The following is a 20,240-nucleotide window of genomic DNA, read 5'->3' as shown; positions in this document are numbered from 1 at the left end:
TTCTGTAAACCAAGTCCTTATAACTATTTCACAGGTAGAAATGTTCGCTCACGCACTTTTCCAGAACTGAGGATGGGTTGCACATTTGTCTTGCGTTTATCATCAGCATCATCATCATTGTTTGGCGAAAACTTGCTTACTGTTTTGAGAATAGGCAGTTGAATTCTGGTCAGTGTTTCACCAGCTGCTCTTTGGGGCAGAGCTATATATGGGGAAACTCTGATATGTAGTGTTTGACAATTGCCATAGTGTCAATATTCCCACCATGACCAGTTTCATGCTACCAAGGTGATATCACTGAACACTGATCATGGAATTGGAGAGGTGCACACTGTGAGCTCTTGCTAGCTGCCATCATTGTCTCCAAACCTACACATATTGTGGATGCAAACAGGCAAATATGATAAATCAACTCATGATCTTGTTCTTTTCTTTGTGATGCAAACAGGCAAATATGATAAATCAACTCATGATCTTGTTAAGACACTATAATGTGACACTATTTCGGCCTCCTCAGATATGTGGGATACTTGGGTAGCACCCTAACCATAACCAAAGTGTAAGCTGCAATCACTCCTACTACTTTCTACACATTGTTATTTTCTACTCTATTCCAATTAGTTTAAAGCAGTAAATGATCTAGCTATTGCCATGTTTTTCTCTATTTAATACATATGTGACTCTTCTAGGTATCAGATACTTATTTTAAGTGCTTTCTAGATATTAACTTTCTGGATATGATAGCTACCACATTAGTTCTATAGTTCATCATTCATTACTTGGCAATATTACTCATCTTCTGTATGTGGGAGATAGACACAATGCAAATGCAAGCAATGTTATAAAAAACAGGGGCTGGGATGTAGCTCAGTGGTACAGCGCTTGCCTAGCATGCGTGAGGCCCTGGGTTCGATCCCAGCACCAAAAAAGACAAAAAAAAAACAAAAACAAAAAAACAGGTCATGCTAAGGGGAGGTCACTGATAGGGAAGGAGGGTAAAAGAAGGAAGAAGGTGAATATGGTTGATGTACTTCCTATACAAGAATGAATATAGAATTTTTAAACCTGTTGAAATCACATAAGAAAGGGCCTAAGGTAGAAAGTAGAAGAAAAGAGAGAATGAACCAATTTGGGTTATAACACATATGCACATGGAAATGTCACAATGGAAACTGTATATAGCTCTCTTAAACAAAGAAAAATGCCTCTTTCCAAAAACGGAAAACAGCTAGGTAAAACAGTTCCTGTCTGGTTGGTACCAGTGGGAGGGGGAGGATATAAAGAAAGACTGTAGGAGGGTGAATATGGTGAAAATATTATGTGCACATTTATGTAAATGGAAAAACGAGACCTGCTGAAACTATTCCAGGAATGGGAGGAAAGGGGAAAGGGAGAATGATGGAGGGGTGAATTCAACTATGATATATTGTAAGAACTTTGGTAAATGTCATAATGTACACCCAGTAACAATAAGATAACAAAAAAAATTTTAAAACTTACTTGTCTTACCCCCATAGATATACAGTGGCAAAATAATAATGTTCATATTTACCTTAGACTGGGTTATAATGTATTGCCAGGTTTTTCTCTTGCTCTCTCAGAGCGTTATGACTGAAAGAGCTTCCTGTCCTTCATTTGTTTTCTTAAAACTTACTTTAATAGGATCATTAATTATCTTCTGTAGAGTTTTTCCTTTCAGTGTTATGATTGAACCATTATTTTCCTTTAGAATATTTTACTCTCAGGAAAACTAGAATCCAGAGACTGTTAATGAAAACTAGTCGCGTTTTTTTTCTGAGAACTTTGTGCTCCTGTTCTGGAGAATTGAGTAAGCAGCTTCTTGAGTATCAGCTGCCTGTTTGCTGACTTCACCATGTTCTCTTTGAGCCACTGTCTTCCCTTCTCAAAATGGGTCTTTCTCTTGCTCAGGTCTTTGCAAAGACTTTCTATGGAACATAGAACAAAGTTGAAAATGTTTATCCTAGTCCTAAAGGTTTTATTTAATCTGTCCTTGTGACAGACAATGTTTCAGGGGTTGAAACCCAAGTTCTGATTTTTCAACTTGCTAGCATCATGACCTCTGTCTCAGTTTATCCATCACTAAAATGGGAAAATAATACCATTTAAACCACAGGGTTTGTATAAGTGAATTTATGCATCTAAAGGGCTTAGAACAGAGCCTGGTATATAGAATCCACTTAATAACTGTCAGCTCCTTTCAGCTTCTTCTTCCCTCCTGGCTTCCCTAACCACTCCTCAGACTTTTCTAATTCATGCTAGCTGCAGGATTTTGCTTGACTCATGCTATTCGTACAACCTGACTAATTTCTTGTTCATTCTTCATGTGATTCATTCCTACTTATTCTTCTTACCTCTGCTTTATTGTCACTTCTCAGATTAGCTGCCCTTGACTTCCTAGGCTAATCTGGATCCTCTGTGACAGTCTCTCATCACAGAACTTATAGTCAGCCCTCCATACCCAGTGTCTGCATCTGTGGATGCACCAATGATGGAGCAAAAATATCAGAAAAAAATTTCTGCATCTGTATAGAAACACATACAGACATTTTTCTCATTGCTATTCCCTAAATGTTATAGCATAGCATACACTATGTAGCATTTACACTGTATTAGGTGTTGTTAGTAATGTGGAGATGATTTACAGTACAGAGGAGGATGTGTGTAGTTTACATGCAAATGATACATCTTTTTTAAAACAAAGGTCTCAAGCATCTGTGTATTTTGGTTCCCATAAGTGTCCCAAGAACCAATCTCAGGGATGACTGTACTTTCCTCTTAAAGCCCTTCCACCATTTATTATTCTACATATGTTGGTGTGAATTCAGGAAACATAGAGTCATAAAGGTGGGGACTATTTCCTTGCTATTTGTGATGTCATTTGCTGATGCCTAGGTTAGGCAGAGTGTAACACTTTAATATGTGTTTGTTTATGAAGACAGTGAGAGGTCTAATGAGGACATTTCAAATATCAACTTCACTCCTAATGTGTTTTTGGCGCCTTTTCTTGTGTTTCCTCCATCTTGTCTTTCCTCATTCTATTTATAGCTTTCTTATTGTCATCTAAAAACTGCCTCACTATAGATTTGTTATAATATGTTATATTTTTCTCCCTGCAAGCAATCAAAAACTTTTGGGGAACAAGTTAGAGATAGAAATAAATCAATAGAAGGAAATAATAAGGCAAAATTAGGTAGGGGTTACTTATTTAAATATTTGTTATGGCAATAATATTTTCTTTCTGTGGCACTGGGGTTTGAACTCAGGGCCTCATTCTTGCTAGACAGGCATTCTACCTCTTGAGCCACATTCCAGCCATCTTTTGATTTCATTTTTCACATGGGGCCTCCATAACTTTGCCCAGGTCAGCTTTGAACATCGATCTTCCTACCTCTGCCTCCCAAGTAGCTTGGAGGCACCATGCCCACTCCCAGTGTTTTCTTAATTATTTAGTTTACACAGTAAAACAAAAGGTTGTTTGAGTCACTGGCACAGATGTGGGGAACTGCACAGAATGACTGAGATTTTTGCTTGTTTCAGGGTTCTGGGAGCCTCTCCGGAAGTGAGTGTTTTGCTCTCTTTCAGCTTGTATCTTTTTTGGATTTTTGCACAAATAAATACTGTTTTACCCAAATGGAACAATTAACAACTAACATTAAGAAAAAGAATCCCAGCTATACATGGGAATTTAAAAAGCACTAATTTGTTGGGGAAACCAGTGATGGAGTCAAAGGAATAGGGTTCATACACAACCTTTATGTTGCTCAGAGATTCACTTGCTGGTCCACTCCACAAGCCAAAGATGTCTTGGCTCTTAACTCTCCTTTGGGAGGCCAGTAAAGCTTTCTAATTAGAAGTTATAGCAATTCTCACTGGATAAAAGGACAGGAGCAGATTCCCCTTACCCCCAAATCTGAACTAGTCTCTATTGAGCTATGAAGTCATAAAAAATTCCCAGATGAATTGGTCAAATTCACATGGATTGAGACCTAGTATCTCATCAAGATCAAATTTGAGCTAAGAATTCATTGCTCATACTAATAGCTCTCATTTTCAGATATTATAACTCACTGTCTGTTAAGAAAACACCAGTGTATCACTTCTTTGACTGATACTTTCTGGTCTTGAAACAATGCTGAATTTACCATCTTTCTTTAAGAGCCCCCATTATATCAACGTGAGCTCAGTGTTGGCAAAGGAATTTGGATTTTCATTTAAATAGTTTTTTTCTACTAAAAGAAGCGAGAGAGTTCTTTAGATCCTAGAATATTCAAAAAATACATTTTCTTCTTTTTTTGTATATGTTTGTTCATTTGTTTGAGACAGAGTTTCACTATATAGTCCAGGCTGGGCTGAGACTTCTTATGTAGGTCAGGCTGACTGAATTTGTAATCCTTTTGCCTCTGCCTCCCAAGTGCTGGGATTACAGGTATGTACCACCTCATCTGGCTAAAAGTACATACTTTCTGTATTATGTTCTTAAAATATAAATGAGAGATGCAAGTGAGCATCTGAGATCATTTTATACATCTTAAAATAATAGTTAGTTAGTATGTTATTTTTTTCTCTTACTTAAACATTGTGTGGAGGTGGTACTCACTCAAGCCACAGTGCCATCGAAGGTGGATAAAAGTGTATGTAAGGGTCATGGGTGCTGGCATTTTCCTGTGAATGATTCAAAGCAAGTAAGCAGTGTTTTATTAAGAATGTAATCTTTTGAGTTTATAAAGATACCCAGTTTTTAAAACAACTAGTGAATTGTATGGAAAACAACGTGTCATTTTAAAAATCGCTTATTTCTTGGTCATTAATCAAAATTTATTTTAAAATGTTTTCACTTTCAGCTCAATACAGTTCAACACATTTGTATTGACTTTGTGTCTTTGACCTTTAGAACTATTTAATCTAATGACCGCCTTTAAATTCCATCTTATCAGGCAGTATGACAGCTCAGCATGTTCGCTGGGTAAACTTAGTCAAGGCTGATAAAGTCTTAGCAACCAAAGTGGTGTTTAAGTGGATAAATGTTTGAAAAAGAAAGCTTTACCTTTCACACATAAAAAACAATGCCATTGGGCTGGGGGTGGGTATAGCTCAGCGTAGCACTTTCCTAGTGTGTGCAAGGCACTGAGTTTTATCTCTACAAAAAAACCACCATGACTATCAACAAAAGCAGTGATATTAACACCATTTGTAGGTCTTGAGATTTGTAGGTCTGGAGATTTAATCTCCAACCTTGATGCCCTATGAATACTTAGGGAGGAACACCCACACAGACACACACATACACAGAGCAATGGCTGTAAATCAAATGTCCTCCTCATTTAGATGACAGGTGTATTGACTGTGTACAGTCTCAAAGTCATGTACAGGGATTAATCAATACTACTGACCACTTGAAAAACTTTTGGGAAAGAACGGTTTACAAATCGTGAATTCAGCATATTGCTCTTTACTGTGATTCTTTAGTGGTCAAATAGATTCCCTTCCTCTCAGCACCAACCCACTTAGAGAACTGGCGTATAATGATCCCACAAGTCTGTTTCATTTTACAAAATGACAAGGTTTGACTGGTGGACTTTTAGATTCATTTAATTTTACCATACCTGCATGCTTTGTAATTAGCACACGATATCTTGTCTCTAGGTAATAGCAGCTTAAAATTAAGGGTGAGTCAGCTGGAGTCAAATAAATCTGATGTGAGTTCCAGCTCTGCCCCTTCCTGTGTATGTGAATTCACTCTCATTTATTCTCCCAGGACTCAGTTTCTGTATTTGTAGGATAATCTGTGTAGTAGTGCTTAGCTCATTAACTAATAATGGCTGTTACTATGAAATGGCAAAGGCAACTTAGGATGCATACTCAGGAAAATACCAAGGCACCAAGAACCATGTGCACCTCTGTTTTTTCAGTGTGCTAGCCTATTATGTTCATGTGTCAAATAAGAAAACACTTAGAATTTTATTTTTACCTTGAATTTAGAATTTTACACTTTAACAACATTTATTTACTTATTTGTTTGTTTTTGAGACCTTGCCCGGGCTGGCTTCAAACTCACCATTCTCCTGCCTCAGCCTCTGAGTGCTGGGATCACACCCATGTACCACCAGGCCTGGCTTAATAACAACTGAATTAAGAATTTTGAATTTTACACATTAAAATACATGTGAATCAATTCATTGCAGGTTTCGAAGATGAGCACAGCCACACGTCTTTGCAACAGATAAAAACGGTGACGGAGCAAGTGAGACAAAATGAAGAAAACCCTGCAGCCAAAACCACCATTGGGTTGCGACCACACAGCCAGGTTCTCGCTGTAGTGGGGCCTCAGGAGCCCTCCTTTCACTCGAGAATTCTGAGGACAATGTCCCACAGAGATGTCAGGGCGGAGCTATTCCTGTGGGGCTTTTTACTGTGGTCTGACACTGTAGAAATGGTGCGTGTGGCAGGTCACCCTGCTGTGTACAAGTCAGGCTGGCTGTACCCAGTCTACATCTTCAGTTTTATTTCTCTCCTCCGAATGATATTCACTCCCAAAAACCCTCTTCTCAGTTTTCTGGGCATTCTGCTGCAGGATTTACCCTTTATTTTTGTTAGACTTAGTTTAATCATTGCCCTAGGGACTATCACACCTGTACTGGGCCTTTGTAAAAATGTACTAGTGACATTCTCTTATGTTTATTTCAGTTACTTAACCAAACTCAGGCTTTTCTCATCCTTTGAAATGTCACCATTTTAAAAAGAAAACTGTGAAGGTAGCAAGACCTCTTCGTTACGCATATATGCACATTTGTAATATATTTTTTTTCTGGAGTATAACCTTTTACACTGTATCAAGAAATGATGAATTGATTGCAGAGGAAAACATTTTTAATAACTGTAGCATATCCATCTTTTATATATAATAATGGTGCTAAATTTAAGCAAAGTTATAGTCTTACAGGTTGGCTCCCATGGGCAAATTTAATTTCTGTTAGTTATGTATACTGCATTCTTAGTTAATTATGTACACTGCATTTTTTTCACAAACGCTTTTTAATAAAGCCTTTTAAAAAATGGGAATGTGTTTTCCCTAAAAGTTAGCTGATGAAAGAGATTTTTATCACATTAATTAAAGAGCCTTGCATGAATTAATTAATTAAAATTAGTTTGGGGACATAACACTTGAAGACACTGAATAATTTTTAAATTATACTTGTTCAAAAATCTGAAAAGCATAGTTTAGGGTCTCTTTAAGCAAGGAGTTACATTCTTTTTGGGTGTATGTTTGTTTTGTTTTCAGTGATTAGTATAGAACCCAGGGCCTCAGGCATACAAGGCCACTGCTCTGCCACTGAACTCCAGCCCTGCAACTGTATTCTTAATTCTATTGCAAGTGACTTTTATTTATTGACTGGCTTTAGTGTGTAAAGCAATTTACTTTAGCAGATATCTGGCTCAGTTTAAGGCTTAGTTGTTGTGCTAGCACTGCAGTAGTAACATGAATTTTATTTGAATAATGAAGTCAAGGTACATCCATGATACCTCAGAACTATTATAACAGAAACTATAAATTGAAGGTGTAAATTTCAAAGAATAAGAATACTTTTCTGGTGGAATTTGAAACCATCATAATAGTAATATAAAAGTACAAACCCTAATGTCAAAATTGCCTTGTGTGGTACTCTATCATGAATATATTGATGATTTAAAATAATTATATATATAAAATCATGTAATTTGTCTTCATTATATTGTTACACTCATATTCACAGCAGGGAATCTTCAATTGATAAGAGAGATTTGTAAGAGTACTATGTGTACAGAGTAATGATTTCCATAGCCAGTCTTCTGGATGATATGTGGAAATAAATAGCTTAAGAACGAACAAGTGACCTTGTGTGTTCCCCTACTTCCCCATACACACCCAGCTCCCTTTCATGCCCTGTCTTGTGGTCTTTTTCACACTGTAAGACAAGATCCACTCACATATATTTAAAGCTTACCAAACCTGACTCGGGCCAAGTTCCTCGACCACTGTGAGCCCCAGATTCTACATGTAAAAGAAGAACATAATACTAGGACTTTAGTAGAGAGGGTCAAGAGGATTATTGGATAAGGAACTTTCTCAGCACCTTGTCTGGCAAACAATAATAACTTGATGAGTGCTAAGTATTTTAATGGTACTACTTTCCCAAGAAACAAGTAACTGGCATGCATTACTTAAATTTTCCTGTTTTGTTCTTTTGTGTATATTTGCCCACACTTTGGGAGTAATACTTTAAACCTTGCATCTGTGAAAAGTAGTATGTAATATATTAAGATTACCTCATGCTCTAACTTGTCATCAAGTACTATTGTGTTCAAAATTGAGCACCCTGCTGAATGTAGAGATTAAAGTGAATGTGATCACCCATTCATCAATTGTTTGAGAACCCCTCCTATGGGAACCCATACAACTTGAATTCTAGCCCTTTCCCTTAGAAAAGACTTTCATTTTCACTTTTCTTGAGTTCCTCATTGATCTATATCTTTAAAAGAAAGCCTGTGAATATCTTGTTTTCTCCATCTGTCAATTCTACAGGTACTTAACAATATTTATAACTTAAAAAATGTATATATAACAAATAATTTCTTTCAAATTCTTCTAGGATAGTCTTTTTTTTAATCAAGAAATGTCTATAACCAAGTGATCAATTTGTAATATTTCTAAGCATGAAAACATTTTGTATAAATGTATATTTATCTTAACATAGGAATTTAGAAACAGTGTTGTTATCTGGATTTAGAAGGCACTTTGTAGCTATTATTTGAAATTGAATGTGTGGGATATTTTGGGAAGTGGCAACACCTGATATAAATAATGAAGATACATATGAAAGATTGTGTATCAGAAGAAAAGTGTTAGGCATCCAATTTAATTTAAGTGTACACATGTTTATGAACTTCCAGTCTTTGGTACGTGGTAGACATCATAGCAAATGTGCTGATATGAAATTGGTAGTTTTACAGTGTGACTACAATCTGTTACTAAATTATATTACAATTCTCGTAGCTTATAATGTTTGTTGGTACTAAGGTCCATATAAGTTTTCTGTCCTAATAAGTAGTTTACTTTCTGCTATGTAAAAGTATGCATGTAAAAAAAAAAGACCAAATCTATAAGAAGCTATATTATATTTTATTCCAAGTAAAATTTGGAGCCAAATTATGTCTTTTTTAAATGTCAAGTTCATCTGAAATTAGTTGTTGAAAAATAGTTTATCTATGATCAGATTATTATTGTACCATCTAAAAATTTTTATATAAAAATTCTTCGATGGATTTTTTTGTGCATTCTTTCCAAATGTTGATGTTTGATATTACAATGTGTGAATGTTATAGTCTTGCTTTTCCTATAAGCACCCCATTTCACTAAATGACAACTACAATAAGGTATAGGAAGGGAAAGAGAAATTAGTTTGTTGAATGGCTGCTGTGTGTGTTGGGCACTGGGCTGTTTGCTGAACAAATGATCATCTTGTGCAGTGGACTTGACTTAGCAAACAAATTAATAGCCTTTCCTCATCATAAGCATTAAAATATATTGGATTACATTTTCAAAAAGAACAATACACTGCTTAGAAGGTCTAGTGCCTAAAAATAGCTACATACTCCATATAGAATACAGTAAATAGTAAAAGAAAAAAAATACACTATCTACAGCTGGAACCACTTTATTTTCCAAAGTGGTTATTTTTACCTTTAATTATAACCTTATGTCTAAGCAAATCTTTTGCCATGACACTTGTTTCTTTACGAGAAAAAGTGTTTACTCAACTTTCCTGGCTGTCTGTCATCCATCTACTGGGCTTTTTAGTAATCTGGTCCTAACACACAAACAGCAGGAGGTGAGAAAATAGAAACAGAGAGAGAGAGGTGTACACAGAAACACTGACAACCAAATCCACGTGTATTATAAAAGTGTTTCAAACTCATAAAAGTCATTATTTCATGAACTTGAAATTATACTTGCTCATGTATTTATCAAGACTGCCAGGTGATTGATGCCGCTGAGGATACCACACCCCTCAGGTTGGGCAGAGCCTAACCTGTAACTCTCTAGGAAATGAAACAAGAGTACCTGTGGTTAATAATTTTAGGAACACAAAAGATTTGTAAACAACTGACTATTTTGAACACCTTGTATGTATATTACTATATTTATTCTGGAGATTTTTTTGAACATTTTCATTTACTCACTCCTTTGACAAAATTGAGTGCCTGTTATAGATTAGATTATGTTTTTTATGAATAAACAATCCACAAAAATGTCTTAGTAAGACTAGAAAAATTAAAAGTTATTTAGTCTTAAATATATAAAAAATTGATTTTTATGAATTTAGGATAATATTTACTATAATAAATAATGCTTGCTGTAAAAAGTTGACATATATACAAATTTTAATTTTCCAGCATATATCTATAAAAACCTCTCTACACTGAGAGTGGAATATTAATGGAATTTCCAGGAATGCCTTCCTTCTTTACAAAATATTCTTTTTCTTTTTAAACATCTATTTTTAGATGCCTTACAAAATAGGTGTTTCAGAATATATAAGTGAATAAACACAAAATATGCATTCCAAATTGTTAAAAAAATATAAGTAACATTATGCATTTATGCACTTATGTATTGGTTAATGTCTAGAAAGTGTCAATGGCTTATTGATTATAAATACATTTTAAAAATTTATCCTCATTTTTTCCCAAGTATTAAGTGGGTCAGAAAGTGTCAATGGCTTATTGATTATAAATACATTTTAAAAATTTATCCTCATTTTTTCCCAAGTATTAAGTGGGTCAAATAACCTAATTAAATTGCTTTGTAAAGCTAAGCGAGTATATTATGAAGTTGTGTGCCATGCCAGACAAAAAAATAAAACACCGATTATAGAACTGTAAAACTTGCAAGTCTATAGGTGGGACAAGATGGTGGAGTAGAAGCTTTCTCTATTGACTCACCACAAGAAGGGTCACAGAATGCGAAGAGAGAGGGAGAGCAGGAGCAATGAATGAAGAACAGGATAGTTGAAAATTATGGAGAAAGGGATTCCAAGATGGCGGCTAGAGGGAGGAAGCAGAAAGCGAGCCTCCTAAAGTAAAATCTTGGAGAGACGCTGGAGATACACCTTACAGGAAAAACCACTGAGAAGAGGCAAAACTTTGAGCCCTCCACACCTCCAGCCTGCGCATAGCATCTCCACTTCACATTAAATGGAGAAACCAGGAGGGCTCCCACGCTGCTGCCAGATGGCAGCACCCAGATGGCTTGGGAAGACACAGACCACAAGGTGAGCTAAGCTGTATGTCATACTCCCACAGACAACCCTGGGCTAGATCAGCATAGCCCCCTGGACAGACCGACCTTTACCCAGGGTAAAAAGAGAAACTGAATAATAAGCAATAACAACAAAAAGACATGTAGCAAAGAGGGTGGGGTGCCCTGAGTGCCAAACAGTGGGGGAGGGGAAATGCCTCAAAAGCCAGCTGGAGAAGGCAGGGGTGGTGGCACATGCCCAGCAACCAGGAGCAGGGAAGCTTGTAAAAGTGGCAGTGGGAGGAAAACTCCACAGGAGAGGGGGGAAGGGACACTTCCCATGTGAACTGTAAATAAACACGCAAGCCTGAGAAAGCTGGTGCAGTGTCACCTCCCCCAGTGTGCTTGGAAAGGGGAAAGCTTGTAGAAGTGCCTTGTGCACAGGAGAACTCTGAGTAAATAAAGCCTGAGGGGCTAGGCTAGTGTTAAGCTCACTCCTGAGATCTGTATAAATAACGCCTCCAGCAACAGCAGGCTGACAGCAGCGGGCAGGCTAGCCACAGTGCAGATACCATTCACAGAACTGTCTCCAGACTCTTTTTTTCCTCTCCCTACCTTTGATGAGACAACAACCAAACTACACCTGCATGCTGAAAAACTTATTGAAACTGTATTGCATTTGAACTTGGGACACCTTGTGGGGTTTTTTTTGTTTTGTGCTGTTTTGTTTAGTTTTTTTCCCCTTTGATGCTACAACAACAAAACTACTTCTGAGACACCATCTCCAGGATTGGAGGCTGAGGGACAAACACCAAAATTATTACGACTGAATCTTTATTGCATTTGAACTTGGAGATTTTTTTAATATTTATTTTTATTAATTTTTTTCATTTACTTATTTTTTATTTTTTATTTTCAATGCTCTCTCTGTCTCTCTAATGCCTGTTCAGCTTACTGTTGATTAGTACATTATCTCTCCCTGTTTATATCTTTGAAGCTTTTTTTGTTGTTTGTTTGTTTTCTTTTTTCTACTTGTTTGTTTATTTGTTTTTCCCTTTTTCTTTCACTGCATTGCTTTCCATCTCCTCTCACCCTTCCATTCTAAATATCACCACTGTTATTATTGCAAGCTAGAAAATACTTAATTGCACACAGTATAGGGATAATAACAAAACCAAGGGCAATGACAGGTAGACAGAAAATACAGGGAAACCAGTTTCCCCACAGCAAAAAATTAGTACAGGAACCAGAGGGAAATGAAGAAAATAGATACTCAGACCCAGACTCCAACAAAATGAAGATAAACTGTGCCAAAGGACCCAATGAAGCCCACAAGAATAATCTAAAAGAAGACATACTACAGGTACTCAGTGAGAATTTTATAGAGATGATACTGGATAGGGTCAACCAAAATGTACAGGAGAAACTCAAGAAATTCCAAGACAACAAAAATACAGAATTTGAGAAAGCACAAGAAGAAATAAAAGAAACCATAGAAGCACTGTATAAACACCAAAGTGAAAGAGAGAACACGATGAATAAACAGATAAATGAACTCAGGATGAAAATAGACAACATTAAAGAGGAAAACAGCCAGGATATGGAACACCTCAGAAAAAAGAACGAAACAGAACTGCAAAACAAAACAGAAGGCCAATCCAGCAGAATAGAACAAACAGAAAACAGATCTCAGAAATCAAAGATGAAATGGTAATTAAAGGAAAAACTGACGAACTATTAGTTAAACAACTCAAGACCTGTGAAAAGAAAATGCAAGAACTCACTGACTCCATCAAAAGACCAAATCTGAGAATCATGGGCATCGAAGAAGGAGAAGAGGTGCAAGCAAAGGGAATGTGTAATATATTCAACAAAATAATAACGGAAAATTTCCCAAATCCAGAGAAAGCTATTCCCATACAGATGCAAGAGGCCTCCAGAACACCAAACAGACCAGATCAAAATAGAACTACCCCACGGCATATCATCATTAAAACAACAAGTACAGAAACTAGGGAAACAATATTGAAGGCTGTAAGAGAGAAAAAACACATAACATACAAAGGTAAACCCATCAAAATCACAGCAGACTTCTCAACAGAAACATTAAAAGCAAGAAGAGCTTGGGGTGAGATCTTCTGGGCACTGAATGAAAATAACTGGGATATTCTACACAGCAAAACTATCATTCAAAATAGATGGAGCAATAAAAGTCTTCCATGATAAGCAGAAACTAAAACAATATGTGACCACAAAGCCACCACTACAAAAGATTCTTCAAGGGATTCCACACACAGAAAGTGGAACGCAACATAGCCATGAAAGGGTAGGCAGCACCAAACCACAGGAAAAGAAAAAGAAAGAAAATAGAGAGTAACTCCAACTTAGGTACACACAATCAAACCTTCAAACAACTAAGAAAACTAAATGACAGGAATCACCACATACCTATCAGTACTAACACTTAATGTTAATGGACTTAATTCCCCCATCAAAAGGCACAGTTGGGTGAAATGGATAAAAAAGGAAGATCCAACAATTTGTTACTTACAGGAGACCCATCTCACTGACAGAAATAAGCATAGGCTTAGGATGAAAGCCTGGAAGACCTTCATCATACAGGCAGGAGTAGTAATACTTATCTCTGACAAAGTAGACTTCAAACCTACATTGATCAAATGAGATAAAGAAGGACATTCCATACTAATAAAAGGGGAAATAGACCAAAAGGAAATAATAATCATCAATCTGTACGCACCCAATGTCAACGCACCCAATTTCATCAAACATACCCTGAAAGACCTAAAAGCATATACTAACTCCAACACAGTGATCGTGGGAGACTTTAACACCCCATTATCATCAATAGATAGGTCATCCAAACAAAAAATCAATAAAGAAATCCAAGATCTAAAATATACAATAGATCAAATGGATGTACTTGATGTCTACAGAACATTTCATCCAAATTCTACACAATATACATTCTTCTCAGCAGCCCATGGCACCTTCTCCAAAATAGATCATATCCTAGGGCACAAAGCAAGTCTCAGTAAATATAAGAAAATAGAAATTACACCATGCATTCTATCTGATCACAATGCAATAAAACTAGAACTCAACAACAAAAGTAAAGACAAAAAACATGCAAACAGCTGGAAACTGAATAACTCATTACTTAATGAACAATGGGTCATTGATGAAATAAAAGAGGAAATTAAAAAGTTCCTGGAAGTCAATGAAAATGAAAACACAACCCACCAGAACCTATGGGACATGGAAAAGGCAGTCCTGAGAGGAAAGTTTATAGCCATGAGTGCATATATTAAAAAGACTGAAAGATCCCAAATCAATGACCTAATGATACATCTCAAACTCCTAGAAAAACAAGAACAAGCAAATCCCAAAACAAATAGGAGAGAAATAATAAAAATAAGAGCTGAAATCAATGAAATAGAAACCAAAAAAAAAAAAAAATACAAAGAATTAATGAAACAAAAAGTTGGTTCTTTGAAAAAATAAACAAGATTGATGGACCCCTGGCAAACCTGACTAAAATGAGGAGAGTAAAAACCCAAATTAGTAGAATCAGGAATGCAAAAGGGGAGATAACAACAAACACCATGGAAGTCCTGGAAATCATCAGAGACTACTTCGAGAACCTATATTCAAATAAATTCGAGAATCTTAAAGAAATGGACAGATTTCTAGATACATATGATCCCTCAAAACTGAACCAAGAGGGTATTAATCACCTAAATAGATCTGTAACACAAAATGAAATTGAAGCAACAATAAAGAGTCTCCCCAAAAAGAAAAGTCCAGGACCTGATGGATTCTCTGCTGAATTCTATCAGACTTTTAAAGAAGAACTGATACCAACACTCCTTAAACTGTTCCCCAAAATAGAAAGGGAAGGAAACCTGCCAAACACATTTTATGAAGCCAGTATTACACTTATCCCAAAACCAGGCAAAGACACCTCCAAAAAGGAGAACTATAGGCCAATCTCCTTAATGAATATTAATGCAAAAATCCTCAATAAAATAATGGCAAACCAGATTCAACAACGCATCAAAAAGATCATTCACCACGACCAAGTAGGCTTCATCCCAAGAATGCAGGGGTGGTTCAACATATGAAAATCAATAAATGTAATAAACCACATTAACAGAAGCAAAGACAAAAACCACTTGATCATCTCAATAGATGCACAAAAAGCCTTTGATAAGATCCAACACCATTTCATGATAAAAGCTCTAAGAAAACTAGGAATAGAAGGAAAATACCTCAACATTATAAAAGCTATATATTGTTATATATTGACAAACCTACAGCCAGCATTATACTTAATGGAGAAAAACTGAAACCATTCCCTCTAAAATCAGGAACCAGACAAGGATGCCCACTATCTCCACTCCTATTCAACATAGTACTGGAATTCCTAGCCAGAGCAATTAGGCAAGAAGAAGGAATAAAAGGAATACAAATAGGTAAAGAAACTGTTAAAATATCCCTATTTGCAGATGACATGATCCCATACCTTAAAGACCCAAAAAACTCTACTCAAAAGCTCCTAGACAGCATCAATAGCTATAGCAAGGTAGCAGGATATAAAATCAACATAGAAAAATCATTAGCATTTCTATACACTAATAATGAACACACTGAGAAAGAATATATGACAACAATTCCATTTACTATAGCCTCAAAAAAAATCAAATATCTAGGTGTAAACCTAACAAAGGATGTGAAGGACCTCTAGAAGGAAAACTATACACTTCTGAAGAAAGAGATTGAGGAAGACTATAGAAAGTGGAGAGATCTCCCATGCTCATGGATTGGTAGAATCAACATAGTAAAAATGTCGATACTCCCAAAAGTAATCTACATGTTTAATGCAATTCCCATCAAAATTCCAGTGACATTCATTAAAGAGATTGAAAAATCTACCATTAAATTTATATGGAAACACAAGAGGCCACGAATAGCCAAGGCAATACTCAGTCAAAAGAACAATGCTGGATGTATCACAATACCTGACTTCAAACTATATTACAAAGCAATAACAATAAAAACAGCATGGTACTGGCACAAAAACAGACATGAAGACCAGTGGAACAGAATAGAGGACCCAGATATGAAGCCACACAACTATAACCAACTTGTCTTTGACAAGGAACTAAAAATATATGATGGAGAAAAGATAGCCTCTTCAACAAAACCTGCTGGGAAAACTGGTTAGCAGTCTGCAAAAAACTGAAACTAGATCCATGTATATCACCCTATACCAATATTAACTCCAAATGGATCAAGGATCTTAATATCAGACCCCAAACTCTAAAGTTGATACAGGAAAGAGTAGGAAATACTCTGGAATTAGTAGGTATGGGTAAGAACTTTCTCAACGGAACCCCAGCAGCACAGCAACTAAGAGATAGCATAGATAAATGGGACTTCATAAAACTAAAAAGCTTCTGCTCAACAAAAGAGCAGAACACCCACAGAGTGGGAGAAAATATTTGCCAGCTACACATCAAAGGACTGATAACCAGAATATATAGGGAACTTAAAAAACTAAATTCTCCCAAAACTAATGAACCAATAAAGAAATGGGCAAGTGAACTAAACAGAACTTTCTCAAAAGAAGAAATTCAAAAGGCCAAAAAACACATGAAAAAATGCTCACCATCTCTAGCAATAAAGGAAATGCAAATTAAACCCACACTAAGATTCCACCTCACTCCTGTTAGAATAGCCATCATTAGCAACACCACTAACAAGAGGTGTTGGCCAGGATGCAGGGGAAAAAGGTACCCTCTTACACTGCTTGTAGGAATGTAAACTAGTACAACCATTCTGGAAAAAAAATTGGAAGCTACTTAAAAAGCTAGACATCGATCTACCATTTGATCCAGCAATACCACTCTTGGGGATATACCCAAAAGACTGTGACACAGGTTACTTCAGAGGCACCTGCACACCCATGTTTATTGCAGCACTATTCACAATAGCCAAGTTATGGAAACAGCCAAGATGCCTCACTACTGACATATGGATTAAGAAAATGTGGTATCTATACACAATGGAATTTTATGCAGCCATGAAGAAGAACGAAATGTTATCATTTGCTGGTAAATGGGTGGAATTGGAGAACATCATTCTGAGTGAAGTTAGCCTGACCCAAAAGACCAAAAATTGTATGTTCTCCCTCATATGTGGACATTAGATTAAGGGCAAGCACAACAAGGGGGTTGGACTTTGATCACATGATAAAGTGAGAGCACACAAGGAGGGTAATGAGGGTAGGTAAGACACCTAAAAAACTAGATAGCATTTGTTGCCCTCAACACAGAGAAACTAAAGCAGATACCTTAAAAGCAACTGAGGCCAATAGGAGAAGGGGACCAGGAACTAGAGAAAAGGTTAGGTCAAGAAGAATTAACCTAGAAGGTAACACACATGCACAGGAAATCAATGTGAGTAAACTCCCTGTATAGCTATCCTTATCTCAACCAGCAAAAACCCTTGTTCCTTCCTTTTATTGCTTATACTCTTTCCACAACAAAATTAGAGATAAGGACAAAATAGTTTCTGCTGGGTATTGAGGTGGTGGGGTGGAGAGGGAGGGGGTGGGGGGAGGGGGGAGAAATGACCCAAACATTGTATGCACATATGAATAAAAAAATTATGGAGAAAAAAAAAGTAGACACAGTAAGTCTGCAAAATCAGAAGCTCCAGCTTTGGCTCCCAAAGGGGAGGAGAAGTTGAAGCCTCTGCCACAAGATAACAATGGCAGACCTAGTACCTACAGGAGAAACCCACACTTCCCCCCAAGTCTTAAATCCAGTGTGGGGTTTTGGTGACAGTGGCATCACAAAGGCTAGAATAAAGAAGTAAAACATTTTTTCATTCCTCACATCTCAGAGTTATAATGAGGTAACATCTTGAGAGAGTGATTTACTCTGAAGACTTAAAAACAATGAACGATCATGTTAATATAGGAGTGCATACCTATAAATGTTCCTCTTAGCACTACACTTTCTGCGTCTCAAATATTCTGATAGTTTGTGTCTTCATTTTCTTTTGACTCTAGGAGTTTTTTTATTTCCCCCCTTATGTCTTTAATGATCCACTGAACATTCAGCAGTATATTGCTCAGTCTTTGTGTGTTTGAATATTTTCCATAGTTTCTTTTGCTGTTGGTTTCTAGTTTTATTCAATGGTGGATTAATGAAATATAAGAAGTTTTTTATTCTGATATTTGTTAAGACTTGATTTAAGTACAAAAATATTATCTATTTAGGAGAAACTTACATGGGCCGAAGAGAAGAATATGTATTCTGTGAAGAGAAAAATGTCATTTGAGTGGTTCCACCCTCAACCCATACATAGCACCAACCCATACATAGCACCAACCCATACTAGGAGCTATAAATGACTCAAACTGGTTTTCTCTATTTGAGTGGTAGTGGAGATTAGGCCTGATGCTCAGAACATGTGGGTGAAGTTGGCTACCGAGCAACACATTTCCCCTTTTCCCCAGGTCAGTGGTGAGAAACTGCACCTCAACCCTGCCACTACACATTCCTGCCCAAACAGTTGGAATTGAAAGACTACGGGTGATTAAAATATCCAGCCAGGGCTGGAGGAGTGGCTCAAGTGGTAGAATGCTTGTTTCGCAAGCATGAGTCCCTGAGTTCAAATCCCAGTTCTAACCAAAAAAAAAAATCCAGCCAATAATTTGGTGTCTGATGTGCAAATCCCAACAGAAAACACACAAGGAATATGACAAAAAGAAGGCAACATGACTCCTCCCAAAGTCAATAACTGCACAGTAATGGATACCAATGATAGGGAAGAGGCTGACATCTCAGAGAGTTCAAAAGAATGATTATAAGAATGATCAATGGAAATAAACAGACCACAAATAAATGCTTGAATGACTTCTAAGAGAACACATATGAAACTCGATTAAATAAAGAAGATATGAAAGAGGAATTCAATAAAGATATAGAAATCATGAAAAAATAAAATAGAAATTCTAGAGATAATAACCTCAATAATTCAAATAAAAAACTCAGTTGGGAATGGAAATATGGGGGACTTGTTCAAGGTACACTGTATGCATGTGTGGAATTATCACAATGAAATCCCCTTGTATTTTTAATGTATGCTAATTTAAGATAAAATTTTAAAAAAGGTCACCCAAGAATATTTATTTAAACAGCAGCTCAATTTCCTTATCTTCCAAATGAATCTAATAATTTCCTTTATATCACATATTGCAGCTTTTATAAAATGGTAAATGCATGAAACAGTTAAAAAACAAAATATTCTTATTGATGCATTCATATGCAACTTACATATATCCCATAATTGTTATATACCAAATGATCTTCTGGCCTCTGTGATTATTATGTGAAGTGGATATGGTTTATAAGTTAAAATAAATGTCGTTTTCTTAAAAAAGAAACTCAGTCAAAAGCCTTTCCAACATACAATATCAAGCTGAAGATGAACTATCAGAAGCTGAAGACAAGGTAGAGTAATGACAAATTCAGATAAAAATAAAGAAGAACATATGAATGGAACACACAAGACGGCCGGGACACCATTAAAAGACCAAGCTAATGAGTCATTGGCATAGAAGAACAGATTTAAGTTAAAGGCATAGAAAATATTTTAAATGAAGTAAAAAACGGAAATTTCCCCCAAATCTTGAGAGAGAGAGAGAGAGTCATTCAGGTGCAGGAGGCTCTTAGGACACTAAACAGAGAAGACCAAAATTAATTTCTCCAAGGAGTATTTTGGTAAAACATTAATTATACAGAACAAGGACAGTATATTAAAAGAAGTAAGAGAGAATCACAAAGTCACATATAAAGGCATATCAGAATAACAACAGATTTCTAAACAGAAACAAGTCATGGAAAGCATAGAA

The 20,240-nt window shown here is 36.3% G+C and overlaps 1 protein-coding gene across 1 annotated transcript in view; it reads left to right on the top strand.

The window, feature by feature from the left end:
• The window catches only part of Tmem236 (transmembrane protein 236), a 38,812-nt gene extending 29,491 nt beyond the window's left edge, over positions 1–9,321 (top strand). Inside the window, exon 4 of the mRNA XM_020180981.2 lies at positions 6,204–9,321. Within this exon, the coding sequence (XP_020036570.2) occupies positions 6,204–6,757 (554 nt within the window). The 3' untranslated portion in view covers positions 6,758–9,321. The remainder of the gene's footprint in view (positions 1–6,203) is intronic.
• Positions 9,322–20,240: the final 10,919 nt, after the last annotated feature.

The sequence above is a fragment of the Castor canadensis genome, chromosome 15, assembly GCF_047511655.1.
Source record: "Castor canadensis chromosome 15, mCasCan1.hap1v2, whole genome shotgun sequence".
NCBI classification, from domain to species: Eukaryota; Metazoa; Chordata; class Mammalia; order Rodentia; family Castoridae; genus Castor; species Castor canadensis.
Note: the sequence above shows the minus strand (reverse complement) of the source record. Positions and strands in the feature narration are given on the sequence as shown.